At 40.5% G+C, this 24,828-nt stretch overlaps 1 protein-coding gene across 1 annotated transcript in view; it reads left to right on the top strand.

Annotated features, from left to right (window-relative positions):
* eys (eyes shut homolog) overlaps window positions 1-24,828 on the top strand; it is a 1,854,977-nt gene that overhangs the window by 1,226,237 nt on the left and 603,912 nt on the right. The window contains exons 28-29 of the mRNA XM_073056513.1: window positions 10,339-10,463; window positions 20,890-21,014. Of these exons, the coding sequence (XP_072912614.1) occupies window positions 10,339-10,463; window positions 20,890-21,014 (250 nt within the window). The remainder of the gene's footprint in view (window positions 1-10,338; window positions 10,464-20,889; window positions 21,015-24,828) is intronic.

The raw sequence follows: 24,828 nt of genomic DNA on the forward strand, positions 1-24,828 counted from the left end.
ACATAACTCTCCACACCTTTCTCATCCATGTCCCTATCCAATTTTCTCTTAAATGTCTTCTACTAGTTCCTCTTGCAGCTTGTTCCTAGAGATCTATAATTCCTTCAAAGCGGCGGTACAATTAGCTAAGGTTGCAAAAAGAGCTTTTGACACATTGGTGTTTATAAAACAAAGTATTGAATACAGGAGCTTTTATGTTTTGTTGAAGTTGTATAACATGTAGGTGAAGTCTAATCTGGAGTGTTGTGTGCTGTTGTCACCTTCCTACTGGAAAGATATCAATAAGATTGAAAAAGTGCAGAGAAAATTTGACAAGGATGTTGCAATCACTTGAGAACCTGAGTTATAGGGAAATATTGAATATGTTATGACTTTTATTTCCTAGAGCGTAGGAGAATGAGGGGAGATTTGATACAGGTATACAAAAGTGCATAGTTAGGATAAATGCAAGTAAAGCTTTTTTGTTGAGGTTGGGTGAAACTAGACTTTGAGGTCATATGTTAAGAGTCAAAGGTGAAATGTTTATCAGGAACGTGAGGGGAAAATTCTTTACTCAGAGGGTGTTGAGAGGGTGGAGTGAGCTGCCAACAGCAGAGGTGGATGTGGGTTTGATTTCAACAAATAACAGAAATTTGGGTAGGTACATGGATGGAAATGGTATGGAGAGTAATGGTCTGGGTGCAGTTTGATGAAATTAGGCAGATTAATAGAAGGTCCTGCTTCTGTGCTGCGGTACTCTATGATGTATGACACTCTCACATCCCTCTGAATAAAGAGACTCCCTGTCAGAATTCCTTAGATACTTCACCTTTCCCATAACCTCTGCCCTCTAGTTCTAGTCTCACCTTAGCTGTGGAAAAAATCCTGTATGCATTCACCCTACCTAAACCCCTCATAATTCTGTATACCTCTATAAGATTTTGGGCCCCATGTCTAAGAAACGATGTACTGGCATTAGAAAGGGTCCAGAAGAGGTTTACGAGATTGAACCTTGGAATGAGAGGACTAACATATGAGGAATGCTTGACAGCTCTGGGCCTGTACTCACTGGATTTTAAATGAATAAAGGAGAATCTCATTAAAACCTACTGAATGCTGGATTGCCTAGATAGAGTGAATGTGGAAAGGAAGTTTCCTGTAGAGAGTAGGTCTAGGACAGGAGGGTACAGAATCAGAATAGAAGGACATCCCTTTAAAACAGATGTTGCAGAATTTCTTCAGCCAGAGGTGGTGAATATGTAGAATTCATTGGCACAGACACTGTGGAGGGCCATTCACTGGGTATATTTTAAAGGAAAGGTTGATACGTTCCTGATTAGTAAGGGTGTAAAAGATACTGGGAAGAAGGCAGGAGAGTGGAGCAAAGAGGGAAAATAAATCAGCCACAATTGAATGGTGGAGCAGACTCGACCAAATAGCCAATTCTGTTCTTATATCCTATGGTCTTATCTGCCCTCACTCTCAAGCACTCCGAGCAGTAAAGTCCTAACCTATTCAGCCTATCCCCATGAGTTCATATACATGTGGGAGGAGGGGTGGAGAGCACGATATATTGGCTTTGCTGAATTTCTATGAATGCCAGCTGCCATTGACTGTATCCATGTTCCCACAAGGGCTTGCTTCTTTAACCTGGCCTTTTTTCACTCTTCCTCAACATTAAGCTTGTTTGTGATCATCAAAATATCCTCATGATTGAAGGAAATGACATGAGACATTCATCTACAGAGATCATTCTCAGAGGCTGCCAGGCGTTTTCTGTAGCCATAGAACTGGATCTTGGGACACAAGGATTACCCTCTACTTCTCTGGATTCTGAAGTGAGCTATCCTGTCACAGATGCTGAGCCTTGATGCAACCAATGCCCCACTAGGAACAGAACATTTCTCTCATTTATTCATTATTTGGAGAGTAGGCATGATTGACAAGCCCTATCTGCCTATCCTTAATTGTTCTTGAGAAGGTCTTCTCTAGGTATTCTCATGGTTCTTTTGGTGGTAAGAAAACTCTAGGGTCAGAACCAGCCTTGAAGAAGATCTGCGATATACTTCTAAATTAGGAACCAGAGTCAGAATTGGGTTTATTACCGCTGACATCTGTTGTGAGATTTGTTATTCTATGACAGCGGTACAGTGCAAAACCAAAGAAAGAGTAAGTTACAGCAAATAAATAAATAAACCATGCAGAATTAGATCAACAAGGCAGTGTTCATGGATCTTTCAGAAATCTGACGGCAGAAGGGAAGAAACTATTCCTAAAATGCTGAATGTGGATTTTCAGCCTCCTGTACCTCCTCCCTGATGTTAGTGATGAGAAGATAGCACATCCTTCACAGTGAGGGCTTTTAATGATGGATATCACCCTCTTGAGGCACTGCCCTTGAAGATGTCCTCAATGGAGGGGATGGCTGTGCCCATGATGGAGCTGACTATGTCAACAAGCCTCCACAGCTTCTTTTGGTCCCGTGCATTGGAGCCTCCATGTCAGGCATTGATACAAGCAGCCAGAATGCTATACATCTGTTGAAATTTTACTGCAATATTTGCTGACACACCAAATCTTCTCAGACTCCTAATGAAGTAGAGCTGCTTGTATGGATGATGTTTGATTTGGGGAAGAACCCATAAAAAGGTTTATAAATGCAAAGTGAATTGATATATTCCTCTATCCGTGATATTACATCTCAGTCCCAATAAATAGTTATGAGTTATTTTGAAATTCAGTCAGTTTAACTGATTATAATCTTTACATAATATTTTGATTACAGAAAAGACAATGAGCTAAATTCTTGAAATGTGTTCCTGATAAACACTGAGAAAAAGAATCACAACTTTGGAAAATTAGCATGTTTCTTTCCTTCCTTTCACAGATTAACTTTAACCATTGGTTAACTGTTCCCTCTTGACCAAAATTTTAATTCTTTCTGGGAGGACTTTGGCATGTTCTGTGTAAATCTTTGCAGAGATTTCTCCATAAGAGCAGTGGCCTTCACCTGCTTCATGAGTCTTCACTTCAGGCATCTCTGCCCAACAAGATATGAGTTTTAGCCCTCTGTTGATTCTGTTTCTCATACAACGTGTGTCAGGTTAATTAAACACTAAACAGAAAATGCTCGAACCATTCAGCAGATCAACCAATCAACTTCTGTGGAAGGAGAAAGAGTTTTAAATCTCAGACCCCTTCAACAGAAGTGTCAAAGAGAGATATAAACAAGAGAAAATGTGCAAATGCTGGAATTCCAAGCAACACAGACAAAATTTAAAATGTTGGAGGAACTCAGCAGGCCAAGGCAGCACCCAAATCAGTTTAGGTAGTAGAGAAGGGGGTGTGTGTCCTTTTACCTGCAACGTGTGTGTTTCTGTCTGCCTCTCCAGCTACTTGTCTGTCTGTGAGGTGGGGAGGGTGTGCGATTGATAGAACATAGCAAATATACACTCAGTGGCGACTTTACTAGGCTCACCTGTACACTTGCTCCATAATGCATACATCTAATCAACCAATCTCAATGAATAAAAGCAGCCAGACAAGGTTAAAAGGTTCAGTTGTTGTTCAGACCAAATATCAGAATGGAGAAGAATCTGATCTAAGTGATTTTTATGGTGGAATGTTTGTTAGTGCCAGACAGTGGTGGGTTGAGTATCTCAGCAACTGCTGATCTCCTGCGATTTTCACAAACACTAGTCTCTAGAGTCAACAGAGAAAGTCAGCAGTTTATTTATTTACTTATGTAGAAATAAAGCACTGAATAGGCCTTACTGGCCCTTTGGCTGGCACCACTCAGCAACCCCTAACAACCCCTGATTTTAACCCTAACAGCCCAGTCCATCACAGGCAAAACCTCTCCACCACATCTACATGGAGTGCTGTTACAAGAAAGCAGCATCCATCGTCAAGTACCCCCACCACCCAGGCCTTGCTCCCTTCTTGCTGCTGCCATCAGGAAGAAGGTACAGGAGCCTCGGAATCCACACTATCGGGCTGAGGAACAGTTCCTACCCCTTGACCACCAGGCTCTTGAACCAGAGGGGGTAACTTCACTCAACTTCACTCACCCCATCACCGAACTGTTATCACAAACTGCAGACTCACTTTCAAGGATTCATCATCTCATCGTCTCAATATTTATTGTTTGTTTATTTATTTATTTTTCTTTTTTTCCATTTGCACAGTTTGTTGACTATTGCACATTGGTTGTTTATCCATCCTGTTGGATACAGTCTTTCATTGATTCTATGTGTTTCTTGGATTTACTGTTTATACCCACAAGAAAATGAATCTCAGGGTTGTGATATGGTGACATATATGTACTTTGATTATAAATTTACCTTGAAACCCTGAAACCTACTCGCAGGATAATTTATAATGATCAATCAACCTTCTAACCAGTACGTCTTTGGACTGTGGTAGGAAACTGCAGAACGCAAAGAAAACCCACACATTCTATGCGGAGGACATGCAGACTCCTTACAGATGAAATCAGAATTGAGCTCCAAACTCCGATGCCCTGAGCTGTAATAGCAATGCATTGATTGCAGTGCTACTGTTGTGCCCTATGGGTGAAAGCACCTTGTTAAGGAGTAAGGTCAGAAGAGGATGCCCAGACTGATTCAAGACAACGTGAACGAACACAAATAGAGAAAACCTGCAGATGCTGGACATCCAAGCAACACACACAAAAAGCTGGAGGAACTCAGCAGGCCAAGTAGCATCTATGGAAAAGAGTACAGTCAACATTTCGGGCCGAGACCCTTCGGCAGGACACCAAATAGCCATGCATTACAACAGTGGTATGCAGAAGGGCATCTCCGAATGCACAAAATGTTGACCCTCGAAATGGCTGGACTACGGTAGCAGAAGACCACAAAGATACACTCAGTGTCCTCTTTATTTGGTACAGGAAGAACATAATAAAGTGCCCACTGAGTGTATGATGCTTGGTACTGGTCTATCACTGCTGGAATACCATGTGGTGACGCATCCCACTCTCAACATATAATACAGTACAAGCATGGTACTCCCTGCAGGATGACTTTTAAACAACTTGTGAATACTTTATCAATCATAATAATTATCCTGTATAATGAAATACTTCTCTTCAACAGGCCACTCATGAATTCAACAATGGTGCCAAGCTCAGTATTAGTTTATATTAGTTATTCACTAACCCTAATGTGATCTGAACTCAGAGATTTTCAGAGGAGTTAGTGCATCCTCAGGTACATCATCCTTTACCTTGGCTTGGTGGGAAGTGACCTATTCTGTTCTACACTATGCCCAAATATTCCATACATTTATAAATCATTCCACTTGTGAGATTTAACACATGCTCTATGCTTTTCCAAACTTTGGAGTACTTTTCTCAGCCTGCCATCATGACTATGTCTGTCTGAGATTGGGGATTCCCTTGATTCCTCAGCAAATGTATTAATTCTTTTTACACACTGAACAATTCTGGACTGGAAAAAAAACACTAAACTGAGGCTGAAAGAGCCCCAGGCATGCAATGGTTAAATAAGAATTGCACTCTACATCTTATTTAAATTGAATGTAAGCATTTATTATATCTAACTTTGAAATGATCTGCTCTTATGTCAACCTTTTGAACCAATCTTCTACATTTGGCAAAGCATCAAGTGAGTTACATGTAAGTACTTGATCAATAGTTATTTTATAATCACTATACTTCTGCACTGCCACCTGGTTTTGGCAGTTCAGTTATGGGTATGGGCCAATAGTATCGTATAACTTTGAGAATAATGGTCTCATCTCTGGCTCTATTTTCCTTCTGGGACAATAGAATACTGGATATGGTCTGCAATGAACATACTGTATCTTGCATTGTTCTCATTTCCTAAACTAGCCTTGAATACTGGACATGTAAAATACTGCAAGTCCAATTCATTTTAAATGGGAAGACCAACGGCGGGGGAGCTGTGTGGCCTTGGTTGCTGAATGGATCAGGTCCTCATGTCACGGCGTTGCCTGTTGCAGCCACCCAGGAAAGAAGTGTCAGAGGCAGCGTGGGTAAGAAGGAAGGTGCGGCGAGGGCTCTGGCATCCCTGCTAGGTTGTGGGCTGACCCTCCTGTTGGTTTTCACTCGGTGTAAGATAAGCTGGATTGCACTAGTGCATCATGAGAAAAGGCTACATGCTTGTTTCTGAAGAAACATGGCTCCAGGGCAACATTCCATGCACAATCAATCAGGGACTTTGACTAATATTTTTTGTGACAATATGTAGTTTTGTAACTATATATGCTATGTGAGGGTGCTTTGTGAGATTGTATGTACAGTGTTTTGTACCCTGGCCCTGGAGGAACACTGTTTCATTTAACTCTATACAGTACAGATATTTGGTTGAGTGACAATTAAACTTGAGCTTGAACTTGAAATTGAGGCATCGACTCTTGAAGATACCCTCAATGCTGGGGACAAGAATGTCTATGATGGAATTGGCTGATTTTACAATCCTTTGCAGCTTTTTCTAATTCTGTGCATTGGATCCTCCATATCAGGTGGTGATGCAACCTGTTAGACTGGTTTTCATGCTGCCTCTGTATAAATTTGCTAGAGTCTTTGTTGACATATCAAATCACTTCAAACTCTTAATGAAGTATAACTCCCTGTGTGCCTTCTTTGTAGTTGCATCAATGTGTTAGGCCCAGGATAGATCTTCAGAGGTATTGATGCACCATCAATAACTCTCGGAGGCGTGAGGCGAGATATAGGCTTTTATTGGCTGGAAGAAAGAACAAGCAGCAAATGACCACCACACTGCATCCTGGAGACTGAGGCCGGGGCTGTGTCTCCAATCGTCTTTATACCGGGGTCTGTGGGAGGAGCCACAGCAGCAGTCAGCTGGGGGGCATGTCCAGACAGGTATATGTAGTTCTATCACAGGTATCAGCTTTTGCTTTCTTTGAAAATCCTTGAATGCTTCTTCACCATGTTGTCCTGCAACGTGAGCTGTCCTCCAATGTAACATATCTCATTGTAAACTACATTCAATGAGCCCAATCACTTTCTCCCTATTGAGGCTGCATTTTCTGCTTGGATGATAAAGATGAGCAATTTGAAATTTGCTACTTGTGAGTGACTGGAGTAGACATATGTCTAGTTGTTTATGACTTCTACTTACTCTATAGCTATGTAATTCCTCTGTAGTTGCAGCAGCATAGTACCATAGCAGTTGGTGCAACACCATTACAGCGTCAGCGACATGGTTCAGTTCTGCTTCTCTGGGACGAACAAGCTATCAAGGATTTCATTAACTACAGAGCCTGCTTCAGCCCTGACAGTTGTCCTTTTCACTAAAATGCTGACTGGAGCTAAGAGAATGTTTGATATGAAGTTTGCATCTCTAATTTCTCCATGAACGCTTGAAGGTCATACTTTCAGCACCACCCAATTGTTCTGAGGGATACAGACATCTTGAATTGGTGGATCAATCACAGGTATAATCTTTCATGGCCTCTTCACCTCATCAAGGTCCAGGCTCCACTCTTTTCTGTGGTTTTTGATATAGAACTGGATTCTTTTATATTAAAGATTTAAGATTAAAGATTAGCTTTATTTGTCACTGAAACACACAGTGAAATGCATCATTTCTATCAAATCAAATCAGCTAGGATTGTGCTATGCAGTCTGCAAGTGTTGCCACTCTTCTGGTGCCAACATAGCATGCCCACAACTCACTAAACCTAACCATATATCTTTGGAACTTGGGAAGAAACTGGAGCACTTGGAGGAAAATCATACAGTCAAGGGGAGAACATGCAAACTCCATACAGAGAGCGATGTGAATCAAACCCCATTCTTAGAACTGCCATTGTAAAGCATTGTGCTAAGTATTATGCTACTATGTTGCCCGAAGCAAACAAAGAATTATCTTCTGAGTGCAGGGATATCAGAGTACTGCACTGAAATGTCAGCCCAGATATGGGATTCAATTTACTGAACTTAAGCACATAAACATCTCTACTTTCTCAGAATCTTGCACAGATTTGGTATGTCATTTAAGACTTTGAAAAAACTTCAGTAGATCCATTATGGAGAATATACTGACTGGTTGCATCGCAGCCTGGATATGCCTACCAAAAGCGATAGATACAGACCAGTCCATTACAGGAAAAACCCTCCCCACCAATGAGCATATTTTCAAGGAATGCTTCCACAAGAAAACACCATTCATCATCAAGGCCCCTCCCCATATGGGCAATGCTCTTCTCTCACTGCTGCCATCAGGAAAGAAGTGCAGGAGCCTTAGGTCCCACACCCGCCAGGTTCAGGAACAGTAATTACTCTTCAACCATCAGGTTCCTGAACCAGTGCGGACAACTTCACTTACCTCACCCCTGAAATGAGCACTGGACTCCCTTTCAAGGACTCTGCAACTCATGCTCTCAGTACTATTTATTTATTTATTTATTATTTTTTTGTTTTCTCTTCACCTTCTCTTGCACATTGGTTGCTTGTCAGTTTTTATTGAGTGTAGATTTTCATGTATTCTATTGTATTTCTCTGTTCCACTGTAAGTGCTTGCAAGAAAAAAAATTGCAGGGTAGTATATGAGGCCATACAGCATACGTACTTTAATAGTAAATTTACTTTGAACTTTGAACTTGAAAAGCTGAGAGCTAAATCTTACTCCGAGGTATGTGCTAGTGGTTTACTTTCAGCTGACACTCAAGGATGCATACAGGCATTTCTGTTTTATATATACATTGGCGATATATGAAACACCCAACACAACAGAACCCTTTCTGATATGACTGAAACAAAGTTAAACAAAAGCTTTGCCACTGGGCAGGAACTGTCTTTATGTGTCAAGGAAGGTTTTGCAACTAACAAGTAGTGTCAAAACTCCTCAAAGGGTTCTTCTTTACCATCAGATTCTCTGTCCAGTTGTTCACTTGTTCAGACAAGTATAGTCCAGAGGGTGAATTAGCTCATGTGGTCATTACTCATCACAGATAAAAAGGCTTCTTTTCTTTTAGTTAAGCTTGCCTTGAAAGTAATTTTTCTGGCAGTTTACCAGCACAGAACCAAAGGATGGGTCACAAAGATTTTGAAGATCATCAAAGTAAAGTGAAAAACTTCAGGCGTCGTAAGATTGATTTTATTTGAGAACCACCCACGAAGATTTTTTTTAAGTCCTGCCCCAGGCAGAACAAAGGCAGCTCAGTGAAAGGAGAAAGGAAGACATCGTTGGGTCTATCTGTAGCAAATGGTACAGGCAGTTGATGATTCTTTGTTGTCAACAAAATGTGCTTCAGAATCCATCACGAAAACTGTAATCCACTTTTGAAACTAAACCCTAAATTCACTTCCTCTGGAAATTCAAAAATGGAATGTAATTCAAATCTATTGAAAGCCTTTTCCCAATTACTAAAGAAATAATACATGCTTGAACCTAATGCATTTCAGTGTGCTAAATTAAATGAACGATTCTTCCTACGGTACAATCACCTTTCTGGCCCTTTGTAAATCCCAGCTATTTCTGATGACAGCAAACTACCCAACCAAAGCATCAAATGATTGATCAGGGAACCGTGAAATAGGACACAAATCAAAAATTATAGTACAATCCTACTTGAAAAGGATTGTAAAATATTGGCCTTTGGGATGGAGACAACAGCCATTTGAAATAATTCTTTTATAGGTTTAATAAAATATGAGATGGATCTTTTAAAGATCTTTATTGTGGCTATTATTACCTCAGGATTGTCACATTTCCAATAAATAGGAATCAAGTAAAATGTTTAGTATCTTAATCCTGTTCTGCCATTCAATTAGATCATGGCTGATCTATATCTTAACTCTATTGGTTCTGTTACCTCAGTATTCTCAACTTACAAAACTCTATTTATCTTAGTTCCGAAATTTTCAATTGGCTTCCAGTCTCAGCAGCTTTTTGACGGAAGGTTCAATTTTTTCAGAAGACTTTGTTCAAAATACAGTTTCCTCTCATTATCCTTGAACAACATGGCACTAATTTGAAGATCTTGCCTTTCATTTTGATGAATTCTCCTCCTATTTCGATGGACTACCCTCCCCCACCAAAGGAGATTGTTTGCTTCAATTGTCCCTATCTGATTCTAAAAACTTTTAGGAGCAGATGAAAATGATTGAGACAAACTATTTCCTCAGCTGGGAGTGGGGAGTCCATTATTCTGAAACTTTTTCAATCATTCCTAGATATTATATAGTTAAAGGAATGCGAGATTGTCCTCATAAATTGATCCGTATGAAGTTACATTGGCTTGGCATTTCAAAACGTGGTCTGGTATTTGGTCAATGACCTAATGATATGACTTTGAAAATGTTTTGTTGTCTTCCTGCAGGTGTCTTTCAGGTTTTGCTGGGCAGTTTTGTGAGAAAGAGATGGATGAATGTAATTCTGGCCCTTGCTTCAACAATGGATTTTGCCAAGACTATGTGAATGGCTACTCATGCATCTGTACACAAGGTAAGCCTTCAGTTACGTTGTGCTACTAACAATTATTCCTGTACATTACTTCAGCCAGGTTTTGGGGCCGACAAGATGCCTCAGTCAAGAACTTGGTCCTGGTGGCCAGCTTCTTATGAATGGCTGAAGCTATTCTTGCAGGTCCTGGCAGGAGAACTCTAAGTCATTGTACTTCCATAAGGAAAGTAGCTAAGCTTATCTGTTTGGATTTCTTCTCGCCTTTTTGACTTATCTCACAGGAAAGCCACATCAGTTTCCCCGATGAGCGTTGAGAATCGGGATTAAATGAGTAGTAATATGCATTCAGGTTGGAGAATAATCTACAAATGCCTTTCCATATTGGAAAATTGGTTTACAATTTCACATGTACTAAGGTACAGTGAAAAAACTTCTGTAAGAATGGGGTTGTGAGGGATAATAGATTAGCCATGATGGAGTAGCGGAGCAGACTCGATGTACCGAATGACCTAATTCTGCTCCTATGTTTTATAGCCTTATAGTCTTAATGCCTTACATTAAAAATATCCATAGCCCTCATTAGATGTGTAAGAAATGCCTCATTAAGTATCTTGAATTGGTTTTGTAAGAGAACTTGGGGTAAATCTTGTAACTTCTGATATAAATAGAAAACATAGAAAACCTACTGCACTATACAGGCTGTGCTGCCGAACATGTCTTTACCTGTGAAATTATCTAGGGTTTGGTTACCCATAGCCCTCTGTTTTTCTGAGCTCCATATACCTGTCCAGGAGTCTCTTAAAAGACCCTATCATATCTGCCTCCACCACCGTCACTGGCTGCCCATTCCACGCATTCACCACTCTCTGCGTAAAAAGCTTACTCCTGATATCTCCTCTGTACCTACTTCCAAGCACCTTAAAACTGTGCCCTCTTGTGCTAGCCATTCCAGCCCTGGGAAAAAGCCTCTGAATATCCACGTGATCAATGCCTCTTATACACCTCTATCAGGTCTCCTCTCATCCTCCGTCGCTCCAAGGAAAAAAGGCTGAGTTCACTCAACCTATTCTCATAAGGCATGCTCCCTAATCCAGGCAACAGCCTTTTAGATCTCTTCTGCACATTTTCTATGGTTTCCACATCCCTGAATCTTGAAACAATCAGAGGATGGCTCTGAAAAATTGTGTTCAAGCTTTCAGATACCTGAGATTACAAAAAACTCTTTGTACGTGAAAAGTGCTTTTCATTCTGTTAACAAAATATATAGCTTTATTTTAATAAAAATGGCCTCCATAGCTCAATGCAGTCAATGAATATCTAATAATGAAATAAAGATATCAAATGTGTCTTTGCTCCCGCCAACCTAACATGTAATTTAGTAGCACCTACACCTGTCATTTCTCAATCAAAGTGCTGTTTTAATTAAGAAGATAAACTGCAACTGTTAGAAAACACCACAGTTCCTGGAAGTACAGAAGCAGATTCATAGTCCATAAAGACAAGAGATTCTGAAGATGCTGGAAATCTTGGTTAACACACACAGAATATTTGAGGAACAAAACAAGTCAGGCAGCATCAATGGAGGGGAATAAACTGTTGCAGTTTTGGGCCGAGACCCTTCATCAAGACATGAAAGGATGGAGTGAGAAGGTAGGGGGTGGGGAGGGAGGACTCTCTGGAACTTAGAAGAACGAGGGGATCTAATTGAAACCTATCAAATATTGAAAAGTCGAGATAGACTGGGCATGAAGTGGATGTTTCCCATAGTGGGGGAGTCTAGGACCAAAGGGCATAGCATCAGGATAGAGTAATGATCCTTTAGAACAGAGATGAAGAGGAATTTCTTTAGCCAGAGGGTGGTGAATCCATGAAATTCATTGCCACAGATGGCTTTGAAGGCCGAGACATTGGGTACGCTTAAAAGGAGTTTGATAGTTTCTTGATTATTAAGGGTATCAAAGGTTACAAGAAGAAGGCAGGAGAATGGAGTTGAGAGGGATAATAAATGAGCCATCATGGATTGGCAGAGCAGATGCAATGTGTTGAATGAACTAATTCTGCTCTTATGTCTCTTGGTCTAAACCTAGGGACCATAGATTGTGGTAAAGCTAATGAGGGGTCCTGAGGGGGAACTTTTTGTCCAGAGTGGAATACACTGCCGAAGAAAAGTGGAAGCAGAATAGCAGATCACATTTAAGAATGTCCAGACCAGTACCTGAATTGCCTTGGCCTTAAAGGTTGGAAGATAGACATAAGTGTTCATTGGTCAGCATGGAGCCAGTGAGTTGAATAAACTATTTCCAAGGGGTAGGACAGAACTTAATGGCTCTCTGTTACGTACAGTATTTGCTTTAGATAGGTTAATTAGCACCAAGTGGATTTGGTGGGTCCATGGACTCCAGGAGTCAGCCATTCTTGCCACATCTCCTTGCTCTCCAGTTTCTGTGATCCTCTCCCACACACTGCTTGTGTATATTTCTGAGTTCAGAATCAGAATCTGGTTTATTATCAAAGCCATATGTTGTGAAAATTCTTGTTTCATAGTAGCAGTGCAGTTTAAGACATAAAATATTACTATAAGTTACAGAACAGAACTAAATCTACAGAGGTGAATACATTTCTATCAAAGGCATCCGTGAGGGAGAAATGTGACAGGTGTCTGAAACCAGAGAGAGACAAAAGACAGGAAATTAAAGGTTAATACACAAAATGGTGGAGGAACTCAGCAGGTCAGGGAACATCTATGGAGGGGATTAAACAGTCGATTAAAGTCGGGAGTAATCCTTCCCACCATTGAGCACATCTACACAGAACGCTGTCACAGGAATGCAGCATCCATTATCGAGGATCTTCACCACCCAGGCTATGTTGTCTTCTCACTACTTCCTTCAGGAAGAAAGTTCAGGAGCTTCAGGACTCACACTGTCATGTTCAAGAATGGTTATTACCTCTCAACTATCAGGTTCTTGAACCAGAGGGGATAACTTTACTGAACTTCACTTGCCCCATCACTTAATTGTTCCCACAATCTATGAACTCACTTTTAAGGACTCTTCATCTCATATTCTTGATATTTATTGTTTATTTATTTATTATTATTGTGGTGATATCATATGTCACATGTAAGAACATGATTGGACGGAGCTATGAGCATGCACAGAAATGACAGAATGATCAAGAAGCTTGTATGTTAAGACATGGTTGCTGTTTGCTGTTAAATAAAAGTTCCAGTTTTAATTCTTCCAGAATATGGTTTGTTCTTAGTAACCCACGGTATGTTTAAAGAAAACAACATGGTGTCAGAAGATGGTCTGGAAGAATAATTCATTTCACTAACACAGGAGAAGTGAAGATAATTGGAAAAAATACACAAACTTTGTCATTGTTTGCTAACAGCTTTAAGAATGGAAGTTTTGCAACCTCCAAAAACACTTCAGCTGACTGGAAACGTAGCTGAAAACTGAAAAAGATTTAAACAACATTTTGAAATTTATTTATCTGCGATCGGAGCAGGGAAAAAAACGGAAAAAATGAAAGCTGCCATTCTACTCCATGTGATTGGGGATGACGCAATTGAGGTATATAACCATTTTACTTTTGAGAATGGGGATAATTTGAATCTAAAATGATAATCGACAAGTTTGAAGCGTTTTGTATACAGAAGCACAATGTGACGTATGAGAGATATAAATTCTTCACATGTAAGCAGAAAACTGTTCAAACAATTGATCAATTTGTTACAGAATTGAGAAACCACAGTAAAACTTGTGAGTTTGCAGAGCTGATGGACCCTCTCATTAAAGACAGAATTGTTTGCGGCATTCTGGAAAACGCTCTGAGAGAAAGACTCTAAAGAGAACCAGACGTAAAAATTCTTTGCAAAGCTTCAGAGACTGTGATGTCGCAGGCTAAAGAGCTTTTTATCAAGAATGGCAGCGTAGATGCTGTAAAGCGCAAACATATTAGAAAAAATAATGAAGTGACAATGAAACCGACGGAGAGCAAGACGTCATCTGAAAGAAAAAAACTTTGTGATCGCTGTGGGCGGCAGCACCAACCTAAAATGTGTTCTGCGTATTGGAAAGTATGCAACGTCTGCAGTAAGGTTAATAATTTTTCACACTTTTGCAGAAGTAGAAACAAAATAAAACAAGTAAATGCAGCGCTTGAAAATGAAAGTGAGGTGTTTTACAACGATGTGCTTTGTGAAAACAAAAAAGTAAGAATGACTGGTCTATGCCATTGCAAATGGACCAAAACATCATTCTGTTTAAACTGGATACTGGAGCACAAGTATATGTTCTTGCAGAATCTGAGTTTAATGCATTAAAGCCAAGACCAAAGTTACATCAAACAAATTTAAAAGTGACTGGGTATTCAGGTGCAGACATTCCAGTTAAAGGAACATGTGTGGCAAAAGTATCACACTAAAATATGGTACACACGCTTTCATTTGTGATTGTGCCTAAGAATGTACAGTCAATATTGGGTTTATCTGCCTGTGAGAGACTGAATTTGGTGAAAAGAGTCTTAGTCCTGGACAGTGACACAGAGTCAGAATACAGTGAGTTGATGAAAGAGTATGAGGACTTGTTCAAAAGACTAGGTTGCCTTCTAGGAGAGCACATGATTAAAATTGACAACACAGTGCCACCAGTAGTACATCCATTATGTGATCAATTGAAAACAGAGCTTGACAGAATGGAACGGTTAGGAGTCATACAAAAAATTGATGAACCGACTGAATGGGTCAATTCGCTTGTTATTGTTGATAAGAAAAATGGAAAACTGAGGATTTGCTTAGATCCAAGAGCCTTGAATTGAGCCATTAAAAGAGAGCATTTCAAATTGCCTACTCATGAAGAAATTATGTCACAGTTTGCTAATGCAAAGTACTTTAGTAAATTAGATGCATCCTCTGGATTCTGGCAACTTAAACTAGATGAACTGAGTTCAAAGTTGTGTACCTTTAACACTCCTTTTGCCAGATACTGTTTTCTTAGGCTTCCTTTTGGAATTGCATCAGCTCCTGAAGTGTACCATAAAACCATTCACATGCTATATGAGCACATTGAGGGCATGGATACTTCCATGGACAATATTATTGTTTGGGGATCATCTAATCAAGAGCATGACGCCAGACTTTGAGGCAACACGCAAGGCAAAGTTGAATAAAGACAAATGTCAGTTAGGAGCGACTGAACATACATTTGTGGGTGATATCATCAGCAGAGAGGGTGTTTATCCTAATCCATTGAGGGTTTCTGCTATTGAGAACATGTCAAGACCGCAATGTAAAAAGGATGTTCAAAGGTTTATTGGAATGGTCAACTACATGGGAAAATTCATACCCAATCTTTCAGAACAGCTTGCTCCATTGAGGCAGCTAACAGAAAAGAAAAATTAATAGAGCCGGAATCATGAACAGGAGAAGGCATGGCAAAATCTCAAGGAAGTGCTCACCAAAGAACCTGTGTTGAAATTCTGTGATGCTGAGAGACCCATCAAAATCTCATGTGATGCAGCTCAAGCAGGCTTAGGGGCAGTACTATTCCAGAAACATGATAAGGAATGGCTACCAGTGGCATATGCATCTCGTGGATTATCCGATCCAGAAACAAGGTATGCCCAACTTGAAAAAGAATTGCTCAGTATTCTGTTTGCTTGTGAGAGATTTCATCAGTTTGTGTCAGGGCAATCTATTGATGTTGAAATCGATCATAAATAAGTGACTGTCCTTTGCAAATTCAGCAAATGATGATCAAATTGCAAAGGTATGCATTGAATGTGTCATACACACCTGGAAAATTCATGTACACAGCTGACACACTTTCCAGAGTTGTGGATCTAACAACAAAAAACAGTCACAGGAACATTATTGATGTTCAGGTATTTATTGATATGGTCATAGAAACTGTACCTGTTGCTCCCAAAAAGTTATAACTACTGCGTCTTGAGACAGAGAATGACAAAATTCTCAGTCAGGTAATACAAGTGGTGATGGATGGATGGCCAGATAATAGGCAGAACTGTACCTCAGAAGTACAAGAACATTGGAACCACAGATCAGAACTTTATGTTGTGGATGAGATATTGTACAAATGTAGCAGAATTGTCATTCATAAAGTCTCCGAAAAGAAATGCTTGGGAAAATTCATGAAGGCCACCTAGGCATTGAGAAGTAAGAGAAGGGTGCAGAAAGTGATGTCTTCTTGTTGAATATGCTTTAAGTACCAACCTAGCAACCTTAAGGAGCCACTGCATCCACATCCTAGTCCTCAGAGACCTTATCAGAAGGTAGGCATTGATCTGTTTGTAACTGACAACAAAGATTATCTATTAATAGCAGATTACTATTCCTTATATCCTAAACTGTATGGTTTGTGCAGAACAACAGCAGATAATGTAATTACATGCATGAAATTAGTTTTTTAATCTGTTTTTTCAGACATGGTGTACCTGACAGTGGTCCACAATTCAACGGTGAATGCATGTGACATTTCGCTCAGGAATGCGGCTTTGTTCATACAACATCGAGTCCATTTTTCCCCTCAGTCCAATGGATTAGTTGAGAAGTCAGTAGGAATTATCAAGAAGCTGATGCACAAAGCAAAAGATAGTGGAGGTGATTTTTTAAAGCTTTGTTAGCCTATCGTATTTTCACCAGCTCAGTTCTTGATGGGATACCATTTGAGATCCAATCTGCCAATAAATGAGAGTCTTCTGAGAACAGAGAGAGGTGAACAAGTGAAAAGATGGAAAGATGGACACAAAGCAAAGCAGAAAACATACTTTGACAGATGTTCTCATCCATTACCTGAACTGCACCAAGGAGATGAAGTGAGGATACAAGACAAAATGAACACATGGACACTGAAAGCTACAGTACTTGAAGAAGTACAACCCAGATCATACATGGTCCAAGCACAAGAAGGAGCAGTGTTAAGAAGAAATCGCAAAGACCTCAAGAAAAAGCCAACTTCAGAATTTCCGTTGACTGATGCAGACCAGACAAAACATGAAAATACCAACAAAACACAAGAACTGTGGAACCACTTAGAAGGTCTACTCATGTTCGTAAAGCCCCAGAGAGACCGATAGAGACAGGTTAAATTATGCATTTGTTTTGATTAATGTTGCAAATTGCTTTTCTTTTTATGGAAAGGAAGATGTGGTGATATCACATGTCACGTGTAAGAATGTGATTGGACGGAGCTATGAGCATCGCAGAAATGGCAGAATGATCGAGAAACTTGTATGTTAAGACGTGGTTGCTGTTTGTTGTTAAATGAAAGTTCTAGTTTTGATTCTTCCAGAATATGGTTTGTTCTTAGTAACCCACGGTACATTTAAAGAACACAACAATTATTATAATTTGTTTTTTTTCTTTCTGTATCTGCAGATTGTTTTCTTTTGCACGTTGATTATCTGTCCTGTTGGTGACGGTCTGTCATTGATTCTCAGAATCAGAATTAGAATCAGGTTTATTATCACTGGCATGTGTCATGAAATTTGTTAACCTAGCAGCAGCAGTTCAATACAATACATAATATAGAAGAAGAAGAAATAATAATAATAAATCAATCAATCAATTACAGCATACGTATATTGAATAGATTAAAAGTTGTACAAAAATGAGAAATACTGTATATTAAAAAGGTGAGGTATTGTTCACGGGTTCAATGTCCATTTATGAATCGGATGGCAGAGGGGAAGAAACTGTTCCAGAATCGCTGAGTGTGTGTCTTCAGGCTTCTGTTGTGTTTCTTGTATTTAACCTGAATGCCTGCAGGAGAATGAATCTCAAGATTGTATTAGGTGATGTGGTGACATATATGTACCTTGATAATAAATTAACTTTTAAGTTGATGTTTTGAGCTGAGACCATTCATCTGGACTGGAAAGGAAGGAGGAAGAAGCCAGAATAGTAAGGTGGGGAGAGGGGTTGGATGGAGGGGAAGGAGTACAAGCTGACATGTGATAGGTGAAACTAGGTGAGGGGGAAGGTGGGATGAAGTAAGAGTTCAGGAAGTGATAGAAGGAAGAGTTAAAGGCCTGAAAGGAGAGGAAGAAAGAGAAGGATTCACAGTTCAATAACTATCCTTCTTTAAATAAAATATTCTTGTTAAGTCCTCTGTAAAAACAGATAGTTGCTCAGTTGTTTGCGTGAAGGTTCAAAGTTTGATAAAGTGTCATTAAGTGTAACAAACATCAAATCTCCTGCTATATTTAGATTTCACATCACATAAAATGTTGTTATGGATTATTTAATGTAGCAGCTTGTGGTGCGTTGAAGGCGGAGACAGCTGATATGTCTTTCAGACTAATCTAGTTCCAATCTTTCCTCTCCTGGGTGTAAAGGATCCTATGGCACTATAACAGATGTTTTGGAATTGCCACTTTCTTTTTGTGGGGTCTTGCTGTTTGCAATTAGCTGTCCCGCTTCCTCTATTGCAACAGTGACTGCACTTTGAAAAGGCTTAATTAGCTGTGAAGCATGCAGGGACTTCCCAAGGTCATGGAAGGTCTCTCTCACAGTGCAGCAAGAAGAGTATTGGAGTGTCATCCGAGATTTAAGTCTCTGAAAAAAGGAACAACACCCCTGACATCCTGACTGAGCCACACTCCAGTAATTTGAAATGTAAGCCAAGTCATAGAGTTTGCCATCTGCTCTTCAGAGCAAAAGTATATAACAGGGAAAACAAAACTTGAATGCAGTTACATCTGAGTTTGCGGACATTACACACTCACTGGCCAGATCATTAGGGGCCTCCTGTGTCCAATAAAGTGGCCACTGAGTGTACAATAGGGAAAACAAAACTCGGGGGTTTGTAAACATTATATAATCAAAGCTAGTAGCACAGTAGCATAGTGGTTAGCACAGCGCTTTACAGTATCGGTGATTTGGGTTCAATTCCCACCGCTGCCTGTAAGGTGTTTGTAATTTCTCCCCGTGAATGTGTGGGTTTCCTTTGGGTGCTCCAGTTTTCTCCCACAGTCAGAGATGTACCAGTTGGTAGGTCAGTTGGTCATTTTAAATTGTCCTGAGATCAGGCTAGATTAAACTGGGGAATTGCTAGACGATGTGACTCAAAGGGCCAAAAGGGCTTATTCCGCGCTGTATAAATAGAATCTAAGATTAAGCTGTGGGAAGTAGGGAGATAGAAGATATGGGAATTGTAGAAAAGTCCATAGTATAATATGCTGGGTGAAATTTAAATTCGTACGCTGTCCTAAATTTTCTAGTTTAAGAGATTAATACAAGTCTTCAAAGGTAAGATATCAAAACATCATTGTCATCTTTTCAGGAGATGACATTTCTTACAGATCATCCAAATGGCAGTTTTTTTATATATAAAATTCTGGTGTTGTGAGAATGAAAGTAGATTTAATAACCTTCTCCTTTCATGGATTTATATTTATACTTAGGCTTCAAATTAGCAGTGATTTTTATCATGTTTTATTTCAGGTGCTCAACTTTTTATTTATTTCTCAAATCCAATCTTCTATAATTTTTTATGATCATTAACAAATATTATCTGCAGTTGTGCAAGTAAGGGAATAATTCCCTTGGAGACTGCATATCATTTCTGTATTTATTCTGCAGTTATTTTTGTACTGAACATTGGTGCATTAAATATCCCACTCTACTGCACAGGAATTTTATCAGAGACAGATATCCACAAAGACCTGGGGGTGGGAGGGCAGCTGACCTAAGTGTGGTTCAGTGGGTAAGTTTATTCACAGAGCATCTTAGAGGAACCAGAGAGGAAATTTACGGAGGGAGTAGGAGCAGATAGTAGTGTCAGCCTGAAGCCTTATCGGCAATCGTTCAGTAATAACTACCAAAGACCTGCAGGATTATAGAGAAGTGCAGACCGGTAATCAGAGAACCTGAAAAGATACCAGAGGGCAATGCTGATTACAGGAATGATGGGTGAATGATGGGTTCAACACAAACAAATTGCTGAATGTACTCAGCAGCTCAATCAGCACCAATGAGGAGGGATAAGCACTTGAGGTTTCTGGCTGAGACCCTTCATCATTAGTCACATACACAAAATACTGGAGGAACTTAGCAGGTCAGCCAGCATCTATGGAGAGGAATAAAGAGCTAACATATTAGGTCAAGAACCTTCAACATGAGATGCAGTGAAGGGTCTTAGCCCAAAATTCTGCCTCCATAGATGCTACCCGACCTGCTGAATTTGTCCAGCACTTTGTGTGCATTGCTCTGGATTTCAAGCATCTGCAGAATCTCTTGTGTTTTTAAGTTAGTTCAGTTTGGGGATTAGCAACAGAGTTTGTGATGAGCTCCAGTTAATTGTGACTTATTGAAGGCCAGTTTCTCCCAGACCATTCTCAAATTGTTCTTCAAACCCCCACTCCTTCCTCATCTGTATGAATGTCTCTCAGTTTTCAAATCTTTCTCATATTATACAGTTTTTGTCTCTTTGTTTTCTGACAGGGTGGACAGGATCTCACTGCCAAGTGGACATTAATGAATGTCAACCAAATCCATGTGTCAGTGGTGTTTGTTTCCAGAAGACTCCCCGGCCTGGCTACACCTGCTTCTGCAGCCCAGGATTTGTGGTGAGTCACCAACTGACTGCACAGCTCAGTTCAATAGTGTTTTGTTCGCACCTTTACTATGAAATAACACTATGAAGATTTTTCTCTGCGGTCAGATTTCTGAACTGACAATGAACCCAACACTCAGTGGCCACTTTATTAGGTACACAGCACAGCTGCAATTAATGCAAAAACTAATCAACCAGTCAAGTGGCAGCAACTCAGTCCAGACATGGTCAAGAGGTTCAAATGCTGTTCAGACCAAGCAAGAAATATGAGCAAAGTGACTTTAACTGTAGAATGATTGTTGGTGCCAGACAGGGTGGTTTGAGTATTCCGAAATTACTAATCTCCCGGGATTTTCACACACAATAATCTACAGAGTTTACAGAGAATAGTGCGATAAACTAAAAAACAGCAAGTGCACAGTCGTTCTGTGGCAAAACACCTTATTAATAAGAGAAGTCAGAGGAGAATGACCAGACTGGTTCAAGCTAACAAGAAAGTGACAGTAACTCAAATAACCATGTGTTACAACAGTAGTGTGCAGAAGAGCATCTCTGAATGCACATCACATCAAACCTTGCAGTGAATGGGCAGATGACAGTGAACATGCAGAAATATTCTCAGTGGTCACTTTATTAGGTTCCTCCTATACCTAATAAACTGTCTACTGAGTGTATATTTTTTATTCTAATTTATAGTATGTTTGTGTATTACACTGTTCTGCTGCCACAAGACAACAAATTTCATGACATATGTCAGTGAAAATAAACCTGATTCTGGTTTTGAAAACCTGCCACAAAAACCATCTCTGTGGTTCCATGCATCCAGTTGGAAAGAAAGGCTTGCACATGTAGCATGCCTCCCATGTGTTCACTAAATAGTTTCACAACGAATGATGTAATGTTGATATGTTAGTGTATGACAGGAACCAGAGAAGGCAAATTATGCACAGCAAGTCCCCACAAAGCAGACATTTAGGCAATACTAGATTATTAATTGCTCTGATCTTACAGGAGAGACACTTTCATCCATGTGCCTGTCCAAGAGGCTCTTAAATACCCCTAATGTTTTAGCCTCCACCACCATCCCTGGCAAGTCATTCCAGGCACTCACAACCCTCTGTGTAGGTAACTTACCCCTGATGTCTCCCCTAAACTTCCCTCCCTTAATTTTGTACATATGCCCTCTGGTGTTTGCTATTGGTGCCCTGGGAAACAGGTACTGACTATCCACCCTATCTATGCCTCTTATAATCTTGTCTCTATCAAGTCCCCTCTCATTCTTCTATGCTCCAAAGAGAAAAGTCCCAGCTCTGCTAACCTTGCTTCATATGACTTTTTCTCCAAACCAGGCAACATTCTGGTAAACCTCCTCTGCACCCTCTCCATAGCTTCCACATCCTTCCTATAATGAGGTGTCCAGAATTGAACACAATACTCTAAGTGCAGTCTCACCAGAGATTTGTAGAGTTGCAACATGACCTCTCTACTCTTGAACTCAACCCCCGTTTATGAAGCCTAGCATCCCATAGGCCTTCTTAACTACCCTATCAACCTGCGCAGCAACCTTGAGGGATGTATGGATTTGAACCCCAAGGTCCCTTTGTTTATCCACACTCTTAAGTAACCAACCATTAATCCTGTACTCAGTCTTCTGGTTTGTCCTTCCAAAATGCATCACCTTACATTTGTCTGGATTGAACTCCATCTGCCATTTTTCTGCCCAACTCTGCAGCCTGTCTATATCCCCTTGTAACCTTCAACAACCTACAGATCCATCCACAACTCCTCCAATCTCTGTCTCATCTGCAAACTTACTCACCCATCCTTCCGCCTCTACATCCAGGTCATTTATAAAAATCACAAATAGCAGGGGTCCCAGGACAGATCCCTGCGGCATTCCACTAGTCACCGACCTCCGGGCAGAATACTTTCCTTCTACAACTACCCTCTGCCTTCTTCCTTTAAGCCAATTTTTTTATCCAAACAGCCAAGGTTCCACATATCCCATGCCTCATGACTTTCTGGATGAGTCTCTCATGAGGGACCTTATCAAATGCCTTGCTAAAGTCCATGTAGACCACATCCACTGCCCTACCCTCATCAATTTCTTTTGTTACATCTTCAAAAAACTCAATCAGGCTCGTGAGGCATGATCTTCCGTTCACAAAGCCATGTTGACTATCCATGAGTAGACTGTACTTCTCCAAATGCTCGTAGATCCTATTCTTAAGAATCCTTTCCAGTAGTTCGCATACCACTGACGTAAGTCTCACCGGTCTATAGTTCCCAGGTTTCTCCCTATTACCTTTTTTAAACAAGGGATCTACATTTGCCATTCTCCAGTCCTCCGGCACTTCCCCTGCAGCCAAAGAGGATTCAAAGATCATAGCTAATGCTCCTGCGATCTCTTCTCTCAAATCCCACAACAACCTGGGATATATCATATCCGGCCCTGGGGATTTATCAATCTTAATGTTTTTAGGAAGATCCAGCACTTCTTCCTTAATCTCCACATTGTCCAGCACACAGGCCCACTCTACTTCGACCTCATCCTGATCAAGATCCTTTTCACTTGTGAATACTGAAACAAAGTATTCATTTAGAACATCCCCAACCTCCTCCGCTTCCAGGCACATGTTGCCCTCTTTATCCTTTAGTGGTCCCACCTTCGTTCTCGTCATCCTCCTATTCTTCACATATGCGTAGAATGCCTTGGGGTTCTCCTTAATCCTAGATGCCAAGGCCTTCTCATGCCCCCTTCAAGCTCTCCTAAGTCCTTTCTTTAGCTCCTTCCTGGCTACCCTTTATTTCTCATAAGCCCCTCCTACTTCCTGCTTCTTATATCTGACATATGCTTCCTTTTTCCTCTTGATGAGTTGCCTCACATGTTTCATCAGCCACGGTTCCCTTTTCCTACCATTTTTTCCTTGCCTCAGTGGGACAAACCTATCCTGAACCCAGCTCAAGTGGTCCCTAAACTTCTCCCACATTACTTCTGTGCTTTCCCCTTTGAACATCTGTTATCAAATTAACTCTCGCTAGTTCCTGCCTCATCCCTTCAAAGTTAGCCCTTCCCCAGTTAAGCACTTTACCATTTTGTCTGATTTTATCCCTTTCCATAGCTATGCTGAAGCTAAGGGAGTTGTGGTCACTCTCGTCAAAATGCTCTCCCACCAAGAGGTCTGTCACCTGATAAAGGTCATGCTTGTGTGGACAGAAATCAAAGGTTTTTATGTGATAGAAATGTTCTCAGATGCCAAACTGAAGAGACTTGGGAAGAGTCACCTGGCTCTCAAATAGAGAAAGATAGGAGACAGAGTGTGAGGGAGGATAGGCAGGTGATAGAGAAGGGAAGCACTCAGACTAAAGGTTTGAGATGTATCTATTTTAACGCGAGGAGTGTTGTGAACAATGCGGATGAGACCATAAGACAAAGGAGAAGAAGTCGGCCATTCGGCCCATCAAGTCTGCTCCGCCATTTCATCATGAGCTGATCCAATCTCCCCTTGATGCCCTGACTACTCAGATACCTATCAATCTTTGCCTTAAATGCACCCAATGATTGATGAGCTTAGACCGTGTGTCAGTACTTGGGGATATGATGTGGTGGCCATTACAGAGACTTGCATGGCTCAGGAACAGGATCGGTTACTTCAAGTGCTGGGTTTTCGATGTTTCAGGAAGGACAGGGAGGGAGGCAAAAGAGGTGGGGGCATGGCACTGTTGATCAGAGATAGTGTCATGGCTGCAGAAAAGGTGGATGACATGGAGAGTTTGCCTACAGAGTCTCTGTGGGTGGAGATTAAGAACAGGAAGGGGTCAGTAAC

Source organism: Hemitrygon akajei, chromosome 9, assembly GCF_048418815.1.
Source record: "Hemitrygon akajei chromosome 9, sHemAka1.3, whole genome shotgun sequence".
NCBI classification, from domain to species: Eukaryota; Metazoa; Chordata; class Chondrichthyes; order Myliobatiformes; family Dasyatidae; genus Hemitrygon; species Hemitrygon akajei.